The 22284-nt window shown below is 38.3% G+C and overlaps 2 protein-coding genes across 3 annotated transcripts in view; one reads left to right on the top strand and one right to left on the bottom strand.

The window, feature by feature from the left end:
• The window catches only part of itga4 (integrin alpha 4), a 156646-nt gene extending 144776 nt beyond the window's left edge, over window positions 1-11870 (top strand). The window contains exons 25-28 of the mRNA XM_072261764.1: window positions 4214-4333; window positions 5475-5567; window positions 7516-7635; window positions 9093-11870. Coding sequence (XP_072117865.1) covers window positions 4214-4333; window positions 5475-5567; window positions 7516-7635; window positions 9093-9224 — 465 coding nt within the window. The 3' untranslated portion in view covers window positions 9225-11870. The remainder of the gene's footprint in view (window positions 1-4213; window positions 4334-5474; window positions 5568-7515; window positions 7636-9092) is intronic.
• The window catches only part of cerkl (CERK like autophagy regulator), a 210834-nt gene continuing 199141 nt past the window's right edge, over window positions 10592-22284 (bottom strand). For both annotated transcript variants that reach the window (XM_072261766.1, XM_072261767.1), the window contains 5 exons: window positions 17029-17063; window positions 16805-16913; window positions 16031-16127; window positions 11928-12127; window positions 10592-11682 (listed from right to left, as the gene is read on the bottom strand). In XM_072261766.1, coding sequence (XP_072117867.1) covers window positions 11601-11682; window positions 11928-12127; window positions 16031-16127; window positions 16805-16913; window positions 17029-17063 — 523 coding nt within the window. In that variant the 3' untranslated portion in view covers window positions 10592-11600. The remainder of the gene's footprint in view (window positions 11683-11927; window positions 12128-16030; window positions 16128-16804; window positions 16914-17028; window positions 17064-22284) is intronic.

The raw sequence follows: 22284 nt of genomic DNA, 5'->3' as shown, positions 1-22284 counted from the left end.
TTTGACAAGGTTCCACACGGTAGGCTTATTCAGAAAGTTAGAAGGCATGGGATCCAGGGAAGTTTGGCCAGGTGGATTCAGAGTTGGCTTGCCTGCAGAAGGCAGAGGGTGGTGGTGGAGGGAGTACATTCACATTGGAGGATTGTGACTAGTGGTGTCCCACAAGGATCTGTTCTGGGACCTCTACTTTTCGTGAGTTTTATTAACGACCTGGGTGTGGGGGTAGAAGGGTGGCTTGGCAAGTTTGCAGACGACACAAAGGTCGGTGGTGTTGTAGATAGTGTAGAGGATTGGCAAAGATTGCAGAGAGACATTGATAGGATGCAGAAGTGGGCTGAGAAGTGGCAGATGGAGTTCAACCCGGAGAAGTGTGAGGTGGTACACTTTGGAAGGACAAACTCCAAGGCAGAGTACAAAGTAAATGGCAGGATACTTGGTAGTGTGGAGGAGCAGAGGGATCTCGGGGTACATGTCCACAGATCCATGAAAGTTGCCTCGCAGGTGGATAGGGTAGTTAAGAAAGCTTATGGGGTGTTAGCTTTCATAAGTCGAGGGATAGAGTTTAAGAGTCGCGATGTAATGATGCAGCTCTATAAAACTCTGGTTAGGCCACACTTGGAGTACTGTGTCCAGTTCTGGTCATCTCACTACAGGAAGGATGTGGAAGCATTGGAAAGGGTACAGAGGAGATTTACCAGGATGCTGCCTGGTTTAGAAAGTATGCATTATGATCAGAGATTAAGGGAGCTAGGGCTTTACTCTTTGGAGAGAAGGAGGATGAGAGGAGACATGATAGAGGTGTACAAGATAATAAGATAGAGTGGATAGCCAGCGCCTCTTCCCCTGGGCACCACTGCTCAATACAAGAGGACATGGCTTTAAGGTAAGGGGTGGAAAGTTCAAGGGGGATATTAGAGGAAGGTTTTTTACTCAGAGAGTGGTTGGTGCGTGGAATGCACTGCCTGAATCAGTGGTGGAGGCAGATACACTAGTGAAGTTTAAGAGACTACTAGACAGGTATATGGAGGAATCTAAGGTGGGGGCTTATATGGGAGGCATGGTTTGAGGGTCGGCACAACATTGTGGGCCGAAGGGCCTGTACTGTGCTGTACTATTCTATGTTCTATGGTGAAATAATTGAATGTAGAAATTCAACAACAAATATGTTGAGGCAGCACTGGGGCTTGGCCCAGTGTTAATGGTGGAAGTTTGTAGTGGTCTAACAGATAGGTGGTTAAAGGTACAACTTGGAGTCAAATATGACATGGTAATTATGAATAGTGTGTCCCTGGGAAAGATTAACTCAATTTACTTTCCCATCTAATTATTATATTCCTTTTCTCACTTGGTGTCTGAAAGGATACTTAGTAACAGGGACATCGAGGAGCAGAGAGGGAGGCAGATTCTAGAAAGATGTAATAATAACAGGGTTGTCGTGGTGGGAGATTTTAATTTTCCAGATATTGATTGGCATCTCCCTAGAACAAGGGGTTTAGATAGGGTGGAGCTTGTTTGGTGTGTTCAGGAAGGATTCCTGACACAATATATAGATAATCCTAGAAGAGGAGAGGCTGTACTCGATCTGGTATTGAGAAATGAACCTGGTCAGGTGTCAGGTCACTCAGTGGGAGAGCACTTTGGAGATGGTGATCACAATTCAATCTCCTTTGCCATAGCATTAGAGAAGAATAGGACAGATGTTAGGAAAGCATTAATTGGAGTAAGGGGAAATATGAAGCCATCAGGCAGGAACTTGGAAGCATAAATTGGGAACAGATGTTCTCAGGGAAATGTATGGCAGAAATGTGGCATATGTTCAGGGGATATTTGCGTGGTGTTCTGCAAAGGAATGTTCCAATGAGACAGGGAAAGGATGGTAGGGTACAGGAACCGTGGTGTACAAAGGCTGTTGAAAATCTAGTCAAGAAGAAAAGCTTATGAACAGTTCAAAAAATTAGATAGTGATAGAGATCTAGAAGATTATAAGGCTAGCAGGAAGGAGCTTAAGAATGAAAGTAGGAGAGCCAGAAGGGGTCACGAGAAAGCCTTGGCGAGCAGGATTAAGAAAAACCCCAAGGCATTCTACAAGTATGTGAAGAGCAAGAGGATAAGATGTGAGAAAATGGGACCAATCAAGTGTGACATTGGAAAAGTGTGTATGGAACCGGAGGAGATAGCTGAGGTAGTCAATGAATACTTTGCTTCATTATTCACTACAGAGAAGGATCTTGGTGATTGTAGGGATGGCTTACAGTGGACTGAAAAGCTTGAGCATATAGACATTAAGAAAGAGGATGTGCTGGAACGTTTGGAAAACATTAAGTTGGATAAATATCTGGAACTGGACAAGATGTACCCCAGGCTACATCTAGGGAGGAGATTGCTGAGCCTCTGGCATTGATCATGTGGGCAGTCAGAGGCTTTTTCCCAGTGCTGAAATGGCTATCAGAGAGGGCACAATTTTAAGGTGGTTGGAAGTAGGTACAGAGGAGATTCAGGGGTAAGTTTTTTTTTAACGCAGAGAGTGGTGAGTGTGTGGAATGGGCTCTCTTAAGAGTCTCCTGGATAGGTACGTGGAGCTTAGGAAAACAGAGGGATATGGGTAACGCTAGGTAATTTCTAAAGTATGTACATGTTTGGCACCGCATTGTGGGCCAAAGGACCTGTATTGTGCTGTAGTTTTTCTATGTTTCTATGACACATCTGTCTCAGCTTCAATAGTTGATGACTAGGCATTCATTTCTCTGGGTAATCAATATCACAGATTTACAGTCCCCAAATTCTGAATTCTGATTTTAAATCTGAAGCAATTCCAATTTTATCTCAGTTCTTATCATGAAAATGCCTTGAGTTCCAGGCCCATGAGCATTAAAAAGCATCTTAATCAGTATCTACTTTGTAAATTTTGCTTGTCCTCTCATTCCTCAAAACTTCAGTTTTTGCTTCCTTTGGCTTCTTAATTGCACATTTATTTTCTGGGACAATGTCCGTCTGTACACTATATTTTACTAGTTTTCCACCAGTTAAAAAAATAACATGTACTTGGCTTTTGCACCCATTCCATGGATTTCATGCTTTCCTGGATCAGATTAGTAAAGCTGAGCTTGCTGACTCAGAGAAACTAAGGCCCAAAAGGCAATGCCCTGCGTTTGCACATAATCATGAAACTGCTGAGAAAATGTCATAAACAGTAAAGCATCATTTACAGCTTTGTTTTTGTTCCAGTCAGAGCTTTCAGACATTTTGAATGCCACAAATCCTTGAGAGTATTACAAATAAAATTTAAAACCATTAACTTTAAAACATTAGCTTTAAAACCATTAGCTTCTAAAACATTTGACTAATTAAAACATTTGCAACAGATTTTTAAAAAATACAACTTGCCTTATTTGTGCCTAATTGTACATAGTCCAGTTATAAAACCTTCCCACAGATTCACTGACTAGTTTCTCCGGAGCTTCTGCATGTTAATGTACAAATTCTACAGTCCTGAATTTTCATTTATAGAGATTATGCTTGACATTATGTTCAGAGCTGATGGCATTTACCAACAAGATACAACCCAGTTTCTCTTAGCAGTGAATAGTTTGGATAAGAATTTCAGAGAATGATGCTTTCTCCATCTGCCACCTGCTCGATCAATTGATCAATCCATTTATATCCCTTTGTAGGATTTGGATCATCCTTACCGCTTTCTTCCATGAGTAGCTTTAACAAACTGCATGATATCTCAAACCTCTCAGACTGATCTTATAAATAGTACTTCATATTTGATTCAAAGATAGGAAAAAAAGCAATGAAAAACTAGAGTAGAGTTGTTCTTCCTTTAAGCTTGCGGAAGTTTCTTGCTTTATTAAGTATATTAATCCTTTGTGTCAGATATTACCTTATTTTAAACACAGCTAAATAGTCCTGAGATCAGATTATTAGTTACTGACTGATAGTTTCTATTCATTTATCATTTATCTAAACCGCGATAATTTGTGTTGATTGCTTGTAATTAATATTTGCTACCAGCTCTTGTGAATAGGTGAAACATTGGTTTTGGGATTAGCTGTTCCCTGAACCTCTTTTTTTAAAACTACTGTATAAATTCAATCCTTCTGTTCCTTATGGATTCTTTGACCTTCTTTAAATAAGAACTGTCACTTTAAACAATCACTTTTGAATTTCAACTTTTTACTTACTAAGTTGAAATATTTTTTTTAAACAGTCGTGCTCCAGACATGGAATATCCTGTGTAAACATTAGATGCCAGCTTGGAGATATTGAAAGTAGGGAACGTGCATCAATCCATATTAGTATGAGACTCCGCTATGTACTTCTAGCATCAGTAAGTATTTTGTGTTAGTACAGTTGACATCTTTTAAATATTGCTTTTATAAATTATGGTGTATTCAATTAATGTTCAAAAGTATACTTAATATCAATGTATGTGCATATATATCACCACCTACTACCCTAAGATTCATTTTCTTGCAGGCATTTACAGGAAAAGTAAAATACAACAGAATGTACAAAAATCTATACATAGACAAAGATTGACAAACAACCAATGTGCAAAAGATAAACTGCAAATAATAAATAATACTGAGAACATGAATTATAAATATGCAATTAAAGTTTTCTAAACCTTAAGATTAAGAGAGGGGGACAAAAATTATTTTTATCTCATGATATGAAAAAGGACATAACTAGGAAATGGTGTTTGCTGTCTTCAATCAACTTTATTGCTGATGGATGCATTAGACACTTGTTCATGATACGTTTGAGATTATTTTTCTCTCTGCTCCCTTTCCGCTGTTGGATAATGTTTTAAATAAGTTACTTTGTAGAAATAGATCATCTCAAATTTAAATTGCTGCCTGGGCTGGTATTTTTTTTGTCTAATTAACTAAATTTGGATGAGACCACCAGATAAATGATTGCGAGAATAAAGATGGCATGGCAAGTTCTGCTCCCTGAAATGGAAATCTCATCAAATAACCAGGATATATGAAGTTTAACCTAAAATTTGCTGTTGAAATAATCCAGTTTTTGACTGAAGGAGAAAATGGATGCTGGGCAGAAAGGGTGTGTCCTTAAAGTGAAATAGAAACATAGAAAACCTACAGCACAATACAGGCCCTTTGGACCAGGGTCCTTGTATAGCTGCAACATTACCTCTCGGCTCTTAAAATCAATCCCATGATTGATGAAAGCCAATGCGCACCTTCTTAACTACAAGGCATATATATTTTTAAAATTAGGTTTTGTCAGTTCATTGATCTACAGGATTTGCAGCTGTAATTGTGCTTTTGCTGTTTTTTTTTACAGTTCAGCATCCATCACTTTCAAAAGAGGCAAATACAATTAATGACATTTAAGAAAAATTAAGTATTTTATGGGGAAACTGGCATTACCAGAAATAAGCCTGGTACTGTAATTTTTTTTGTATTTGAACACAATATAAAATTCACACTTTATTTCAACAGGATACTGCTGCTTCGACTCTGTTTTTTACTACTGCTGTTGCATCATCAGGAAGCAATCTTGATATTATTCATAAAGGAGAAATTAAATCAACTGTAGGTATTTATTCATTATTGTAAAATCAGCAGAATTAACTTATCTTGCATATGTTCTTCTCCCTTCAACACCCTAGATTAATTTTTAGTCTTTCCCTCTTAATGCGCCCTTGATGTATCTTTGAGACCATGAGAGCAGAATTAGCCCATTCAGTCCATCACTCAATCATGGCTAATTTATTTCTCCTCTCAACCCCATTCTCCTGGCTTCTCCCCACAACCTTTGGCACCCTTACTAATTAAGAACATATCAACCTCCACTTTAAATATACCTAATGCCTTGGCCTCTACAGCCATCTGTGGCAATGAGTTCCACAGATTCACTACCATCTAGCTAAAGAAATTTCTCCGCATCTCTGTGGTAAAGGGAAATTCTTGCATTCTGAGGCTACACCCTCTGGTCCTAGAAATTTCCACAATTGGAAGCATTCTCTGAATGTCCACTTTATCTAGTTGTCAAAGACCTTCTGAAAATCTGAGTAAACAACATCCACTGAATCTCCTTTGTCTATTCTGCCTGTTATTTCCTTGAATAATTTCAACAGATTTGTCAGACAAGATCTCCCCTTAAGGAAACCATGCTAGCTTTGGCTTATTTTATCATGTGTCTCTGAGTACCATATCCTTAATAATGGACTTCAACATCTTACTAACCACTGAAGTCAGGCTAACTGGTTTATAACTTCCTTTTTTAATTCCCTTCTTTCTTGAGGTGTGGACTTTTGCAATTTTCCTGTCCTCCAAAGTCACTCCAGAATCTTGTGATTCTTCAAAGATCCTCCACATTCTCTTCAGCTACCCTTTTAGAACCCTGGGGTATGGTCTATCTAGTCCAGGTGACTTACCTACCTGTCAGCTTCCCAAGCACCAGCTTCTTAGTAACAGCAACTAAACTCACTTCTGTCCCTGGCACTCCCAAATTTCTGGTTTCTTTCACAGTGAAAACTGATGCAAATACTTAGTTTGTCTTCACTTTTTAACATGCCCTTTCTATCTCATGTTGTAATTTTTACCCCACATACTGGCTACTGTTCAGAGGCCTGTATATAAATATCATCTGTCTACAAGGATTCCATGTCTTCTGATCATATGACACTGCTTTCTAAGAATTTGATTTCATTTTTAATGAACAGGGCCAACCCACCCCCTTTAGCCACACACCTGTCCTTTTGATACGATTTGTAACTTTGAATGTCAAATTCAGAACTGTGATCTTCTTTCAGTCTCTGTGATGCCCACATCATCATAACTGAGCTACAAGATCATCTACCTTATTCTGTATACTGTGTGTATTCAAAAATAACACCTTCACTTCTGTATTCATGACTCTCTTCAATATTGTCTCCATGTTACCTCCAGTTAAATTCTTATCCCTTTCTAAAGTTCTTTGTCTTTTTTTTTTACCCTGCCAAGGTCTGTAACCTCTCCTGCACTCTCCTTCCCTTTTACTATATCCATACTTTCCCCTCCCATTCAAAATTCCTCTGTAGGTCAGATGAGATGTCCTGAACCCAGACAGCAGGCAGACAACATGGCCTTTGGCACGATAGAGAATGAAGTGCATTCCCCTGACTATGCTATCCTCAATTAGAAATACATATCTTTTCTCTCCCCCTCTTGATTGGCTACACTGTACAGTTCAACTTCCTACAGTTGCAACTCAGGAAACAACAATCTTAGACCTGGTGGGCAAGCTTAAGGGCTGCGGTTCCTTGAGCACTACCAGTTTGCAGATGGTGACCTTTAAGTTGAACCATCCTTTTTAGAACTTTTTCAAAATCCATCTGCCCCAGATATTATATCTTCTCTTTCATCATTTATGCGGGCATCGTGATGAGCCAAATTGTTAATAAACGAAACTTTAGAAATCAAAGTTGTGAAAATAGCTTTGCTTGTGTTACTCTTTGAATACAGTTTGTAATCAATTGAATTTACTGTTTTCTTCCAGGTTACGATGGAAGCATATTATAATTTTAAACCAAAATTTAAAGTATTATTGGGAATTATTATCAGCGGTTTCCTCTTGCTGGTGATATCATTTCTTCATATCATAGGCTTACTTTGGAAGGTGAGATTTATATTAAAAGCAGTACCTCTCTATCCCTAACATCAGCTGTTGTTGCAGTGCAGATCAAGTGACAGAATTTATTTTCCATCTCGTCTCATTGAGACTCAAATCACAATTTCTGACAGATTATCATTACTGCTCCCATTTGTTTTGTGTAGTAGATACTAGTGAAGATTGACACTTGTTCTTTTGCTGACAGCTTTTCAAGGAATTCTCCTGAATGTTATTTTATCTTGCTCTCTACTTGATCACTAAGCAAAACCTATTAATTTCTTCTCCCTGATATTTATTGTTGCTTTAAATATGTTTGTCCCGTTCTATGAAAAAGGTATTGAGATGAATTCCAAGCTTAAAATTTGTTCTTGTAAAACTAATAACACTGAACATCTTGCAGCAAAGCGAAACTGACCTTACAATTTCTGATAGCTGTGAGCTTAAATCATCCTACCTTTTGTCATAAGGTTATCTGCCTATTCCAGATATTAGTCTAGGAACCTTGTTCTGAATGTCTTACAGATTAACGCCCATCCTTAAATAAGGAAACCAATTCTGTACTCAGTTCTCAATACGTGATCTCTCCAATGCATTATATACAAAAAAAGAACATTATCTCCCTTCTACCCAGTTCCTCTCGAAGTTGGCCTTCTCAATTACTTGATGTACCTGTAAATTTGAATTATACAGTAGGATACCTGGATCACTCAATTTCACAGCTCTACGGTTTCTTGCATTTTGACAGTGTACTTTAAATATTTTTATTATTTTTCTGCTAATATGATGCTCTCTTTGCAGATCATTGTTCACTCACCTCAACGAACTATACATCTTTGTAGCTTCCTTATATTCCTTTTACAACTTACTTTCCTACTTAAATTTCTATTGACTGCACATTTCATTAGTGCCTTCATTCAGTTTATTGGCGTAAATTTTTTAAAAATTGAGGTTCAGCACTAATTTCTGAACACACCACCTGTTACGTATTATCAACATTGCCTTCCTTTTCCTATTAGCCAGTCAACCTGCCGTACGCACAGTAGGTATCTTTAAAATGATGGAAGTGATGTATAATCCATGTTTTTAACTTTTGGTTTGCCTTTTTTTTGGGAATTTCCAATCTATTTGATTTTCAGAGGTGGGGGGGGCAAATGTTGCATTCTTGTGGATAAAAAAGGTCAGCATTTAAAAACCTGTCAACATCATGAATCCAGTATTATGCAAACAAACACAAAAAAACACCTATAGTATGTCATCAGTGTTCAGTTCACCTTGACTGCTAATGCTACTTTATCCATATATTTGGCACACTTGCAAAAAAAAAAAGTTTTCAGCCAAACCTGAGCCATTATGGCATATACAATTTCAGTAATCAAATTTCTACAATATAATATGCTAAATAATAAGAAATTAATTTGTATTTTTGTGATTTCTTCATCTCTCTCTCCCCATCCTCGGTTTAGTGTGGATTCTTTAAAAGAATACTGAATGATAGAATTGAAGATATGAAAAGAAACCAGCAAGAAAATTGCAAACTGATCAATTTAAGTGATGACCTTCAAATAGAGGATGACGTTCAAAGAGACCAAGAATAATCTTTTAATACTTCTAATAATGTAAAATAACAGTACCCTTAAAAATCAGGTCAGCACCCTGTTAAGGTTTTGTCTGCCAAATATCCTTAAAGGCTTTGATTATAAATCAATGCTGACAGTGGAGATCTGCATGGTCTCAAAGTCTGTCTTTATTTAAATGTCTGATATTCAGACATTCAATTTGCTTACCTTCCCTATTCTCGAATCAAGAATACCTGTTGAAATGAATGTGGTCTCTGATCATATGAGTTCTGATCTGGAATACTGTTGCAAAAGCAGATTCCCTGCGTAATGGAATCTGAATAAGACCAAGCTCTATCATGGACTCCATGAAGAATGCTAGGATGGATTAGAGTGACCACCACTGGTGGCCCTGTATAAGTACAAGACTGATCTGCACGAGCTAAATCCTGATAGTTGCCTTTGGAATTGTTAGTTTCAGCCAACACTAGCCCCCTTATTTTACTTTTCCTAACGTAGCGGATGAGAGGTATTGAATCAGTTCTCGTGGTTAAAAATATTGATCAATTCATCCTGAGGATATTTTTACCAGATATAAAGATACTTCCTTTTCAAGAACATTGAGCATATCTGTAACAGTGAAATTGCACAGGTAGTTACCATGGATTGCAAACCAGTTACAGTTGGAGTACAGTGTTACCATAAATACAAAATCAATTTTGTGTAGGCAATTTACATTTTAAATATAGAACATCCACATTTGTAGATAGTTATTGGAAATTTATAAAAATATTTTTAAAGTGACTGGATCAGTCATACAGTACAACTGTAATTATTTAAACTTGCTCTTTGTACTTAGAACTGATTAGAACAAAATAAGTACTAGAGATTTCTTGTTAATTACAACTACATGAATGTATTTACATGTTCTTTTTAAATTCCTACCTAAGCTCCTAATTTCTTATCCCTCCAAATGATGTTACATAACTTACTGTTTGTAAGGATAGCTACTTTGTTCTGGCTTCATTCCCTCCATAAAATATTTCATCCAACACACTTCCCAAATTACTGAGGTTCCTAACATTACAAAAGTAACACCTATCTGCTTCAGCCTTTTCCCTTTGTCCTTGTTTCAACTTGGCACCCTCATTCCACGTAAGGCAAAAAAAATACACTTAATCTCAACTCCACACATACAATTCCACTGAAGAGAAATTATTGGAAAAAAGAAAGTGAATGCAAACATGACATAGCTGCTAGTAGCTTATGCTATTAGGCTACTATTTCTAACAAATGTCACTAGTTGGCTGAAGGTAGAAAATCAGCATTTGCCAATAACACAGCACAGTGAAAATGATCAGCATTTCATTATATGTATTGTAATTATGAAGTAGGAACAGCTACAGAATTTAATCTCAAAAGAAAAAGTATTAAATACAAATTATCAAATGAAGCAGTGAGGTTCTGGGCATAGTCAAATCAGTATTAACTTACCCAACTGATTTTACTCAGCAGCTTGACTAGGCCATTGATACAGGGAGACTAAGTCAACAGAAATGACTGAGAACAAAAAACAAACTGACAAATTATACATAATCAGAAAGGTTAACATGCCGGTCAGGTTAGAGAATTTCTTGACAGTGGAAGGAATAGAGTTATCTAAGGGATTAAAATAATTAAAGTTTGAGAGAAACATTTCCATTTATACAAAAAAAAAATCAGTGGTTCATTGCAACTAGCCAATGAGTCGGGAGTACAGCATACATGCAATAATAAAATCATTTTGCATGATAATTTACATTATAAAAAATGATATTGATGTATTTTGGAGATATACAAGAATATGATTTTAAAATGACTGGTTTAGCCAGACAATGGAAATGTAATATTTAACCCATAAATCTGAAAGTGAACAGAATATGAAAATATTACAATTTGATTTTATTTGTAATGCTTCATTTTCAAAACTGTAAATCCTATGTACATTAAAACCATGATCTTCCAACTTTATAAATTACCTCTTGTAAAATATACATTGTCACTTTGAATTATATTAAATATAAATGGCCGTACATATTCTTCTCTTGAACACAGCACAAAACTGCTTTCTAATATTGTATGATGGGAGACATTTTGTTTGTCTTTGTATGGCAATAAAAACATCTTGACAGCTTCAAGTAACACAATGCTCCCATGTACTTTTAAAATTTGTAATCAATGTATATACAGTATTTGTATAAAGATGTTTTACTGAAAATAATTTCAGAACTCTAGAAATAATTCTATTGTATAGTTCTGTAATATACTCATTAAAGTAGTTGCAAGGAGTTCTAGCACAGCTACAATCTGGTACTGATTCATTGATCTCAGAATTTCTACGAATGACAAACCATAAGAAATTTTTCGTTATCTTGGCTACAGGCAACCACATTTTACTATAGGAATATCGCATTCTTCCATAGCTCTTCCATACAGAGTAATTAGCTGTGAATGGATCCTGTGGAAGTAGGGGAAATCATGATCATTACACAATAGAGTAAGGGAATTAAACCAGTGTTTGAATACAATAACTTAAGTATAATCAGTCTTGGATTGCAGACACAAATTTGTAGTTTAACACTTGTTTGATATAAACAGAATTCTTGAAATTAGATCACAAAAGAGGGCCAATTTCTTTTTACATTTTGAATGCTTTTAAAACAATATTCCGTAAACATTTTACATGCAATAGTCAATGCTTACTTTATATGAACTTCTGAAGATTCCTCCATTAAATCACCATCAATGTTCCATGGACAACTTCCATTTAAAGAAGTTACCGATGGGCAACGTGAACTAGACTCTGCTTTCTCTTCCGATGTCTCATCAACCCATCTGCTTTTGATCCTCAATTGTATCTTAACTTCCTGAACTGTATATGTCTCCACAAAGGGAAAGTTAAACTGCAAATAACAAGACATATTAAAATAATGTACAATGTTTAGAAAAATTAAAATTGAAAAATATAATTTTGCTGTGAGAATTTTAGTCTACTAATTAATGGTGACTATAAGCCATAAACTCAATATACCGAACTGGAGATGGTTACTGAAACATAACTAATTACACTATGAATACCATAGGAGCAGAATTAGGCCATTTGGCCCACCAAGTCTGGCCCACCTTTCAATCATGGGGTAATCCTTTTCTCCCCTCCCTGGCCTTCTCCCCGTAACTTTTGAAGCCATGTCCAATCAAGAACCTATCAAGCTCTGCCTTAAATACACCCAACGACCTGCCTCCACTAATAATTTCCATAAATTCAACACCCTCTAGCTACAGAAATTTCTCTGCATCTATGTTTTAAATGAATGCCCCGCTATCCAGGGGCTGTGCCTTCTTGGCCTAGACTCCCCCACAATGGGAAACATCCTTTCCACACCTACTCTGTCTAAGCCTTTCAACATTAAAAAGGTTTCAATGAGGCCCCCGCACACCTCCCCCCCCCCTCCCGCATCCCTCTAAAATCCAGCAAGGACAGACCCAGAGTTATCAAGCGTTCCTTGTATGATAACCCTTTTATTCCCGGAATCATTCTTTGAACCTCCTCTGACCCCCCTCCAATGCCAGCACATTTTTTCCTAGATGAGGAGCCTAAAGCTGTTCACAATACTGAAGGTGAGGCCTCGCCAATGCCTGATAAAGCCTCAGCATCGCATCCCTACTCTTGTATTCTCGACCTCTTGAAATGAATGCTAACATTGCATTTGTCTTCCTCACCACCGACTCTACCTGCAAGTTAACCTTTAGGATGTTCTACACATGGACTCCAAACCCCCTTTGCATCTCAGAGTTTTGGATTTTCTCCCCATTTAGAAAACAGTCTGCACATTTATTTCTACTACCAAAGTGCATGACCATGCATTTTCCAACATTGCAGTTCATTTCTCACTTTCTTGGTCATTCTCCTAATCTGTCTAAGTCCTTCTGCAGCCTACCTGTTTCCTCAACACTACCTGTCCCTCCACCAATCTTTGAATTACCTGCAAACTTGGCAACAAAGCCATCTATTCCATTATCTAAATCATTGACATACAGCATGAAAAAAAATCCCAACATCCCATCCCTGTGGAACACCACTAGTTACTGAACGCCAACAAAAAAAGGATCCTTTTATTCCCACTCGGTGCCTCCTACCAAGCAGCCAATGCGTAACCATGCCAGTAATTTTCCTGTCATACCATGGGCTCTTAACTTGGTAAGCAGCCTTATATATATCAAAGGCCTTCTGGAAGTCCAAATATACAAATCCACTGCATCTCCTTTATCTATCCTACTTATAATCTACCCAAAGAATACCAACGGGTTTGTCAAGCAGGATTTTCCCTGAAGGAAACCATGCTGACTTTGTCCTGTCTTGTCCTGTGTCACCAAGTACTCCTTAACCTCATCCTTAACTACCGACCCCAACATCTTCCCAACCACTGAGGTCAGGCTAACTTAACTGGTCTATATTTCCTTTCTGCTACCTTCCTCCTTTCTCAAAGGGGGACTGGCATTTGCACCATGCCAAAGTCCAATGATTTTTGAAAGATCATTATTAATGCCTCCACAATCTCAACCACTACGTCTTTCGGAACCTTAGGGTGCAGTTCATCTGGTCTGGGTGACTTATGTACCCTGAGGTCTTTCAGCTTTTTGAGCACCTTCTCCCTTGTAATGTTAACTACACTCACTTCTCTTCCCTCACACCCATCAACATCTGGCACTCTGTTAGCATCTTCCACAGTGAAGCCTGATGCAAAATACCCATTTAGTTCATCAGCCATCTCCTTGTCCCATTAGTATTTCTCCAGCCTTATTTTCTACCAGTCCTGTATCCACTCTCATCTCTCTTATTTTTTTTACATACTTAAAAAAGCTTTTACTATCTTGCTTTCATATTTCATCTTTTCCCGCCTAATGATTCTTTTCATTGTTCGCTGTAAGTTTTTAAAAGCTTCCCGATTCTCTGGCTTTGCACTAATTTTTGCTTTTACATTAGCTTTGACTTTCCTTGTCAGACATGGTTGCGCTATTTTGCTATTTGAGTATCTCTTTGTTTTTGGAATACATCTATCCTGCATCTTCCTCATTTTTTCCCCCTGGAAACTCACGCCATTGCCGCTCTGCTCACATCCCTGCCAGCAGCTCCTTTCAATTTACTTTGGCCAGCTCCTCTCTCATACCACTGTAATTTCCTTCACTCCACTGAAATACTGCTATGTCAGACTTTACTTTCTCCCTATCAAATTTCAAGTTGAACTCAATCACATTGTGACCACTGCCTCCTCAGGGTTCTTTTACCTTAAGCTCCCTAATCACTTCCGGTTCATTAGCTCACACCCAATCCAGTACAGCTGATCCCCTAGTAGACTCAACGACAAACTGATCTAAAAAGCTATCTCATAGGCATTCAACAAGCTCACTCTCAAGATCCATTAACAGCTTGATTTTCCCAATCAACCTGCGTGTTGAAATCTCCCATTACTATCATAACATTGCCCTTCAGACACACCTTTTCTATTTCCTGTTGTAATCAGTGGTCCATGTCCCAGCTACTGATGAGTAGTCTGTATATAACTGCCATCAGGGTCCTTTTACACTTGCAGTTTCTTAACTCAACCCTCAAAGACTCAATATTTTCTGATCCTATGTCACATCTTTCTACTGATTTGATGCCATTCTTTACCAGCAGAGGCATGCCACTCCCTCTGCCTATTTTCCTATCCCTCTGATACAATGAGTGACCTTGGCCATTCAGCTTCCAACTCCAACCATCCTTCAGCCACAATTCAGTGATGGCCACAACATCATACCTAACAATCTATAACAGTGCAACAAGATCATCCATTTTATTTCTTAAGCTCCGTGCACTGAGATACAACACTTCGAGTATTGTATTTGCAACCTTTTTGATTCTGCATCCCTAAGGCACTGATACTCACCCTGCTGGCTGCAATTTTGTCCTATCATCTGGCTGCCCTTCCTGACGGTCTGACTGCATGCTATCTTTGCTTTTTTACCATCCGTCCTATCCTGAGTCCCTTCACTCCAGATTCCACACTCCTGCCGAATTAGTTTAAACCCTCCCTAACAGCTCTAACAAACCTGCCTGCGAGAATATTGCTCCCCAACAAGAGAAAATCTACAGATTCTGGAAATCCGAGCAACACACACAAAATTATGGAGTAACTCAGCAGGCCAAGCAGTATCTATGGAAAAAAAGTACAGCCGACATTTCGGGCCAAAAGCCTTCGGCAGGACAGTCCACTGACTCAACCTACAAGTTAACCTTTAGCAAATCCTGCATGAGAACTCCCATCTCCTTGCACCTCTGACTTTTGAATTTTTGCCCCATTTAGAAAATAGTCCAGAACTTTATTCCTTCTACCAAAGTGCATGACCAGGCACTTTGCTGCACTATATTCCAACTGCCATTTATTTACCCATTCTCCCAATCTGTCTAAATCCTGCTGCAAACACACTGCTTCCTCAACAATACTTGATGCTCCACCTATTTTCATATCATCTATCTATAAAGGCAGATGTAGTTGTTAATTATTAAAATAAAATCTCTACAAACAACTACAGATCGTCAAAAGAGTGCACAACAAAATAAAATGAAGTAGGATATAAAGAGCTAATCTGAATTAGGCATTACCATATTTTACATTTGATAATAATCCATTGCAAATGTCTTGTGACAGCAAGCTAATTCTTATTATGACAACAGCTGTGCTAATGCTAACAGAGCCCATCAGATGTATTATAACAGAAGGAAACAAATTAACTGTATTTAAAAAACAAAAATTGTTTTAATTTACCTGATTGTTTGCACTACCATACCGCTTCAGATATTTTATAAAATCTGCTCGAGTACAGTTTCGGACAGCGATAAGTGACATGCTTCCATTATTCAACCTAAAACGTAACACTGAATATTCAGAGGCAGATCTTGTTCAACTTAAGCAATGAAAAAATAAAAGCCGCTATTGTTTCCGGTTGGAATTAATATTCAAAAGGTGACAAATTATCATTGATAATCAAGAATGAATATCACAAATTAATAAAACTATTAAACAGTGTAAGGAAGAGTGTTTTCAAAGATATTTAGAGCTTGTAAGAAATTATTGTCAATAACAGTAAGACGTTTTAATACTACAGCTTTTAACAAATTTTTGAGCAAGTATTTATAATAAAAAAAAACATTTTTCTAAAATGTAAAAGAAAACTTGCAAATATGTTATATGAATACAGGCTTAATAAGCAGAATCTACGTTTCCAGCATTCTGTTTGAATACAGTAGCGGGTCAACTGACATCCTTCTGTTCTGTATGTGCTTGGCAAAATGTTATTTTACAGCTTTAGATAAATAATTTAAGTAAGTCTACATGCCCACGGTGTAATAGTACAGATGTGCTTTTCTAAAACCTCACACTTTACTTGACCAAATTAAGAACACCATTACATATTTATGTCAGTCTTGACCTAAGCAGACAGAACATTTGCAAACGATAAGTTTACAATATTAACTGCCATTTAACTTCCTCAAGTGCCCATCAAAATTAGATGCACTGGCCTGTTCTAAATCTACTGACCGAGTATTAGGTGCAAGGCCTCTTGGTGCCATAGAACAGAGACAAGGAATAGCCATAACGTTAATATTGAGGAAAGTTCCTTGCATGCTTCTCCATTTCTCTTCATCACCTGAAAAGCATCACAAATTGGTGTTAATATATCATGATACCACAAAAAATAAAGTGACATTTCGAATTATTTTAAATCGATTCACTTATAATTGAAGTTAGCATTCAGTACTCACTACATTGTTCCTCAGCATTTGTTCCATCTGTATTTCTAAAACATATCAGAAAATCATTTGCCAATATAAAATAAAACAATTTTGATACAAAATGGTCTGAAATTGCAAAATGAATATCTTTAAAGTTTTCAATATTTAGTATTATAACATAAGAAATCCGACAGCTAAACAACTTCTCAAGCACACGCGGAAGGAAATGGACAAGAAACATGGTCTGCTCCATCGTAATGTGGAATATCACAGCTTTTGCCAGTAAATGGGACTGAAGAGACTGCAAGATCATGAACACACTTTCATCACTGCCTTCAAACTTCCTTTGGTTAATTGAGGAAATGGGTCTCTAAAGACTGAGATTTCAGACTAAGCACAAATTCATGCTCTAACATGACCTTTGGCCTCCTATCTGCGTCTGAGATCTGGACTACCAACAACAGGCGCTGCTCTCTCTGCAAAATCTTCCAAGTTCACCGGAAGGATAAAACAACCAATTTTGTGGTTGTGGATACATTTAGTCAGTCATGTTGGGTAGGTCATGCCAATGGCATGCCTAAACCAGATGTGTCACTTTAAGTTTCTTCATGAGAAGATAGTAGCAGGGCCATAGTGGTAGAGATTCAAAGATGCATTCAAAGCCTCTGAAAGTAACTATGACTACTCAAAGTCCTAAAGAATATTTAAAATGAGATTGAGAAATGCACAAATTCTGTCTAGTATATTGAAGTTTAAGTTCTGGGAAAGTACAGATTTATTGTACCAATGAGTAGTTACAGGCTGCAACGAAGCACCAAACTAACACTAATGTGCGCTTGGAGACTCCTAGGCAAAAACACTGCATAGCATCAGCCTCAGCCGAGACTACACAGTTTCCTGACCTTGAAAGGTTACATAGCCAATTTTATCCACAGCAACAAAAACAAAATATTGCTGCTACTGGGAAAACTGATATGAAATATCAGATGGCAGATGGAGTTCAACCCGGAGAAGTGTGAGGTGGTACACTTTGAAAGGACAAACTCCAAGGCAGAGTACAAAGTAAATGGCAGGATACTTGGTAGTGTGGAGGAGCAGAGGGATCTGGGGGTACATGTCCACAGATCCCTGAAAGTTGCCTCACAGGTGGATAGGGTAGTTAAGAAAGCTTATGGGATGTTAGCTTTCATAAGTCGAGGGAGTTGCGAGGTAATGATGCAGCTCTATAAAACTCTGGTTAGGCCACACTTGGGAGTCCTGTGTCCAGTTCTGGTCGCCTCGCTATAGAAAGGATGTGGAAGGGTACAGAGGAGATTTACCAGGATGCTGCCTGGTTTAGAGAGTATGCATTATGATCAGAGATTAAGGGAGCTAGGGCTTTACTCTTTGGAGAGAAGGAGGACGACAGGAGACACGATAGAGGTATACAAGATATTAAGAGGAATAGATAGAATGGACAGCCAGTGCCTCTTCCCCAGGGTACCACTGCTCAATACAAGAGGACATGGCTTTAAGGTAAGGGGTGGGAAGTTCAAGGGGGATATTAGAGGAAGGTTTTTTACTCAGAGAGTGGTTGTGCGTGGAATACATTGCCTGAGTCAGTGATGGAGGCAGATACACTAGTGAAATTTAAGAAACTACTAGACAGGTATATGGAGGAATTTAACGTGGGGGGGGGTTATATGGGAGGCAGGGTTTGAGGGTCGGCACAACATGTACTGTGCCGTACTATTCTATGTCTACGTCTAAATCTGAAAATACTTGGCATCTGTGGAGATGGAAATAGAAAATTAATCTCTCATTACGTCCTTTAGGATGCAAGATCATCAACTGGAAACATGAACTGTTTATTTGTCCATGGAGCTGAGTTTTACCAGCATTTTATCCCACTCTCTTAAAAGTTGTTCATAACTGTAATGTACCCAACCCATATTCAAGAAAGTTTAAGGACTCAGACCTTCTAGTTTCCATACAACAGGCACACTAAAGCTTAATTCTAGAGTTCCACGAGAGCTATGTAACAAATACAATTATAAATGATCCATGACGATCCATCCAAAGCAGAATTACATTTCAGGAATTTTTTGCTTCCACAAAGCAAATTAATATACGAATGAGCATCACAAAAATCTGTAAACCTGCTTTAAACAGTCTCACAAAATTATAAATAATAACTATAGATGGAGAATATGCATGACATCTTCAAGAGTAAGAGTGGTTTAAATGTCTGCCAATTACCAATGTTCATCTTGTAAAATTAATCTTACGTGTATGCAGCCTCATCTTAAATGATGTGGAATTTGTTGTTTTGTGGCAGCAGTGCAATACAAAAACATAAAATTATAAATTATGAAACAAATAAACAGTGCAAAACAAAAGGAATAACATGGTAGTTTCCATGGGTTCATGGACCATTCAGAATCTGATGAGATAAGGGAAGAAGCTGTTCCTGAATCATTGAGTGTGGGTCTCAAGCTCCAGTACCTCCTCCCTCATGCCACTATCAAGAAGATGTCCCAAATGGTGAGAGTACATAACGATAGATGCTATCTTCTTGAGGCTGTTCTTGATGGTGGGATGAGTTATACTCAAGATGGTGCTGGCTGAGTCTACAATGCTCTGCAGCCTCTTGTGATCCTTTGCATTGGAGCTTCCATGCCAAGCTGTCATGCTACCAATCAGAATGCTCTCCATCATACATCTATAGAAATTTATGTCTTTGGTGTCATACCAAATATTCTCAAACGTCCACTGGAATGCCTTCTTAATGATTGCATCAATATGTTGGGCCCAAGATAGATTCTTGGAGATGTTGACACTCAGGAACTTGACGCTGCTCACCCTTTCCACTGTTGACCCATTAAGGAGTTTTTTGTATGCTTTACTTAATCTTTTTTGCACTATGTTTTGCTTTTTGATTCTGTGTTTTTGGTATGCAATTGGGTGAAAATACTTCTGTTACATGTTTTGATCAAGCTCTACATAATTTCCTGTATAGGCAAGATGCAAATTATGAAAAGAAGCCTGCTAAGAGGAATTTTAGCTGGCAAGCATGCAAGGTGGCTATGGGAAGCTATCACAAAAGTAATAGTTCTGGTTTCTGTGTAGTGAGGTAATCAAATAAGTGGAGTCATAGCAGGGCACCTCAAACCTGTGAAATACGTCTGCTGTATTATGCAGAAACTTCAGCAAACTTCTTGTCTTCTGGATAACCACAGGTGTGCAACTGGGTATCTTCTTGGCTTCTGGGTTTCTGAACTGAGTTTATGAAAGCAGCCCTTGTACAAAATTGAGTTTCACAGATAGCATGTTTTGGGAAGTGTCACCCTGCAGATCTAGGAGGTGTATCAGAGAAGGGCTAGACAACTCCATGACAGATATTAAAGGAACATGCAGGTAGTTCAGGTGATCCATGAAGGATCACCTGTAATTACCTGCAATAACTGTAGTTAACACGTGGTTCTGCGGAATACCAAGGGTGGCTTAGGTGTCCAGGAAAGATCAAGAAAGATAGATTAATAGTTATGAGAGCTTTTATAGAAAGATATTCCTAAGATTTTTGAAAGGTTATTCCAGGATGTTGCCTCGCTGGTGCTGGGGCCAAAGAGATCTTTTATCCGCTGCAGAGTCTGTGGTTAATACACGAGGAGTAATTGATAAGTTCGTGGCCTAAGGTAGAAAGAGTCAATTTTAGAAAACCTAGCACATTTATTTTTCCTACATTTACACACTTAGTCTAGCGGTCGTGGAGCATACAGATCCCTTCTTTGTAGACGTCGGCATCTTAGACCTCCAGAAAGTGGTCCACAGCAGGGGTGATTGATAGGTCCGTGGAACTTCAAACTTTCTGCATTTTCACTCAAAGAGTTGAACTGCACGTGCATGTAACAAGAGCTGTATAACCCATATCCCTCTACTGTAGGCCACGAACTTATCAATCACCCCTGCAGTGGACCACTTCTACAAAGAAAGGATCCGTGTGCTCCACGACCCCTAGACTATGTGTGTACATGTAGGAGGGGACTATGTTGAAAAATAAATGGGCTAGGTTTTCTAAAATTGACTCCTTCTACCTTAGGCCACAAACTTATCAATCACCCCTTGTAGGTACCAACATAGGTACAATAAATATGCGATAAATTTCTGCAGTCAGATTTTAATTATCTACAGAGATTAAGAAGTAGTAATTTCCAGATTAATCTTGGGGCACAGAAATCAACTCTAAGGAAGGTGAAACAAATTGCACCTCAAAAGAGCTGAGATCAATACCCATACCTAGTCCAGTTTGGCTTAAAACTAACTAAGCAAATGGAAGGCAGAGAATTAGTGAAACAGTTGAAAACACCAAAGGAAAAAGGGAAGACAGTAAATTTTAAAAATCTGATTTGACTAATCTGTATATACCTCAAACACAGGGATTCAATAGGCAAGGAAGAATAGCAAAGATTTTGATACAATTTGATATCAAATTATGATACTTTACTCAACTGAAACATTACAAGCTAGACACACAAGGGACTACACATGCAGATGACCCTAGTTTCATCTGCCTACCGCTGACACTCCTGTATACATGGACTTCTTCCCTCTAACATCATTAGTCTTATTACCCTCCTTCCCCACCTGCCTAGTTCCATCGACCCATCATCCCTCCCTAACCTGATTCCAGTCATCTTCTAGCCTCTGTTGATACCTTCCCTTCCTGTCCCATCCCTACCCCAGCTTGCTCTCTGTGTCTAACCCCCTTTCTTTCCTCCCTCTTTAACCTTTAACCCATCAGCCTCTATCTTTAACCTTTAACCCATCAGCCTCTATCTTTAAACTGATTCTCTCCCCCACCTGGATCCATCTGTCTATCATCGCTCCCTTATCTGGTTTGACTTATCACCTACTGCCTTCATCACTATCTCCGCAATCCCCACTTTGTTCAGGCTATCCTCCCTCTACACTTAATCCAGGGTCTTGATCCAGGGTCTTGATCCAAAATGCCAACCATCCCTTTGCCTCCACAGATATCCCCTGACCTGCCAAGTTCCTCCAGCAGCCTGTTTATCCCCACTAGTACAAACAGTAGTAGGACTGGAAGTTTAATACTCCTGGTTAGATAAGGTAAAGAAGGGATTTTGAAAAGGCACATATGCGTAGCAACGTGGGTTAAGTAAATAATCAATGTGACAGGGATGTGTTGGAAAATTACCAAAACTGCATAAGTAAAATGCAATTATAACATTGTTGGGAATATACTATAGGCATCCAAATATTCAGAGGGTAACAGAAGAACAAATA

Source organism: Mobula birostris, chromosome 6, assembly GCF_030028105.1.
Source record: "Mobula birostris isolate sMobBir1 chromosome 6, sMobBir1.hap1, whole genome shotgun sequence".
In the NCBI taxonomy this organism is placed as follows: domain Eukaryota; kingdom Metazoa; phylum Chordata; class Chondrichthyes; order Myliobatiformes; family Myliobatidae; genus Mobula; species Mobula birostris.
This window is presented reverse-complemented; position numbering and strand designations above follow the sequence as displayed.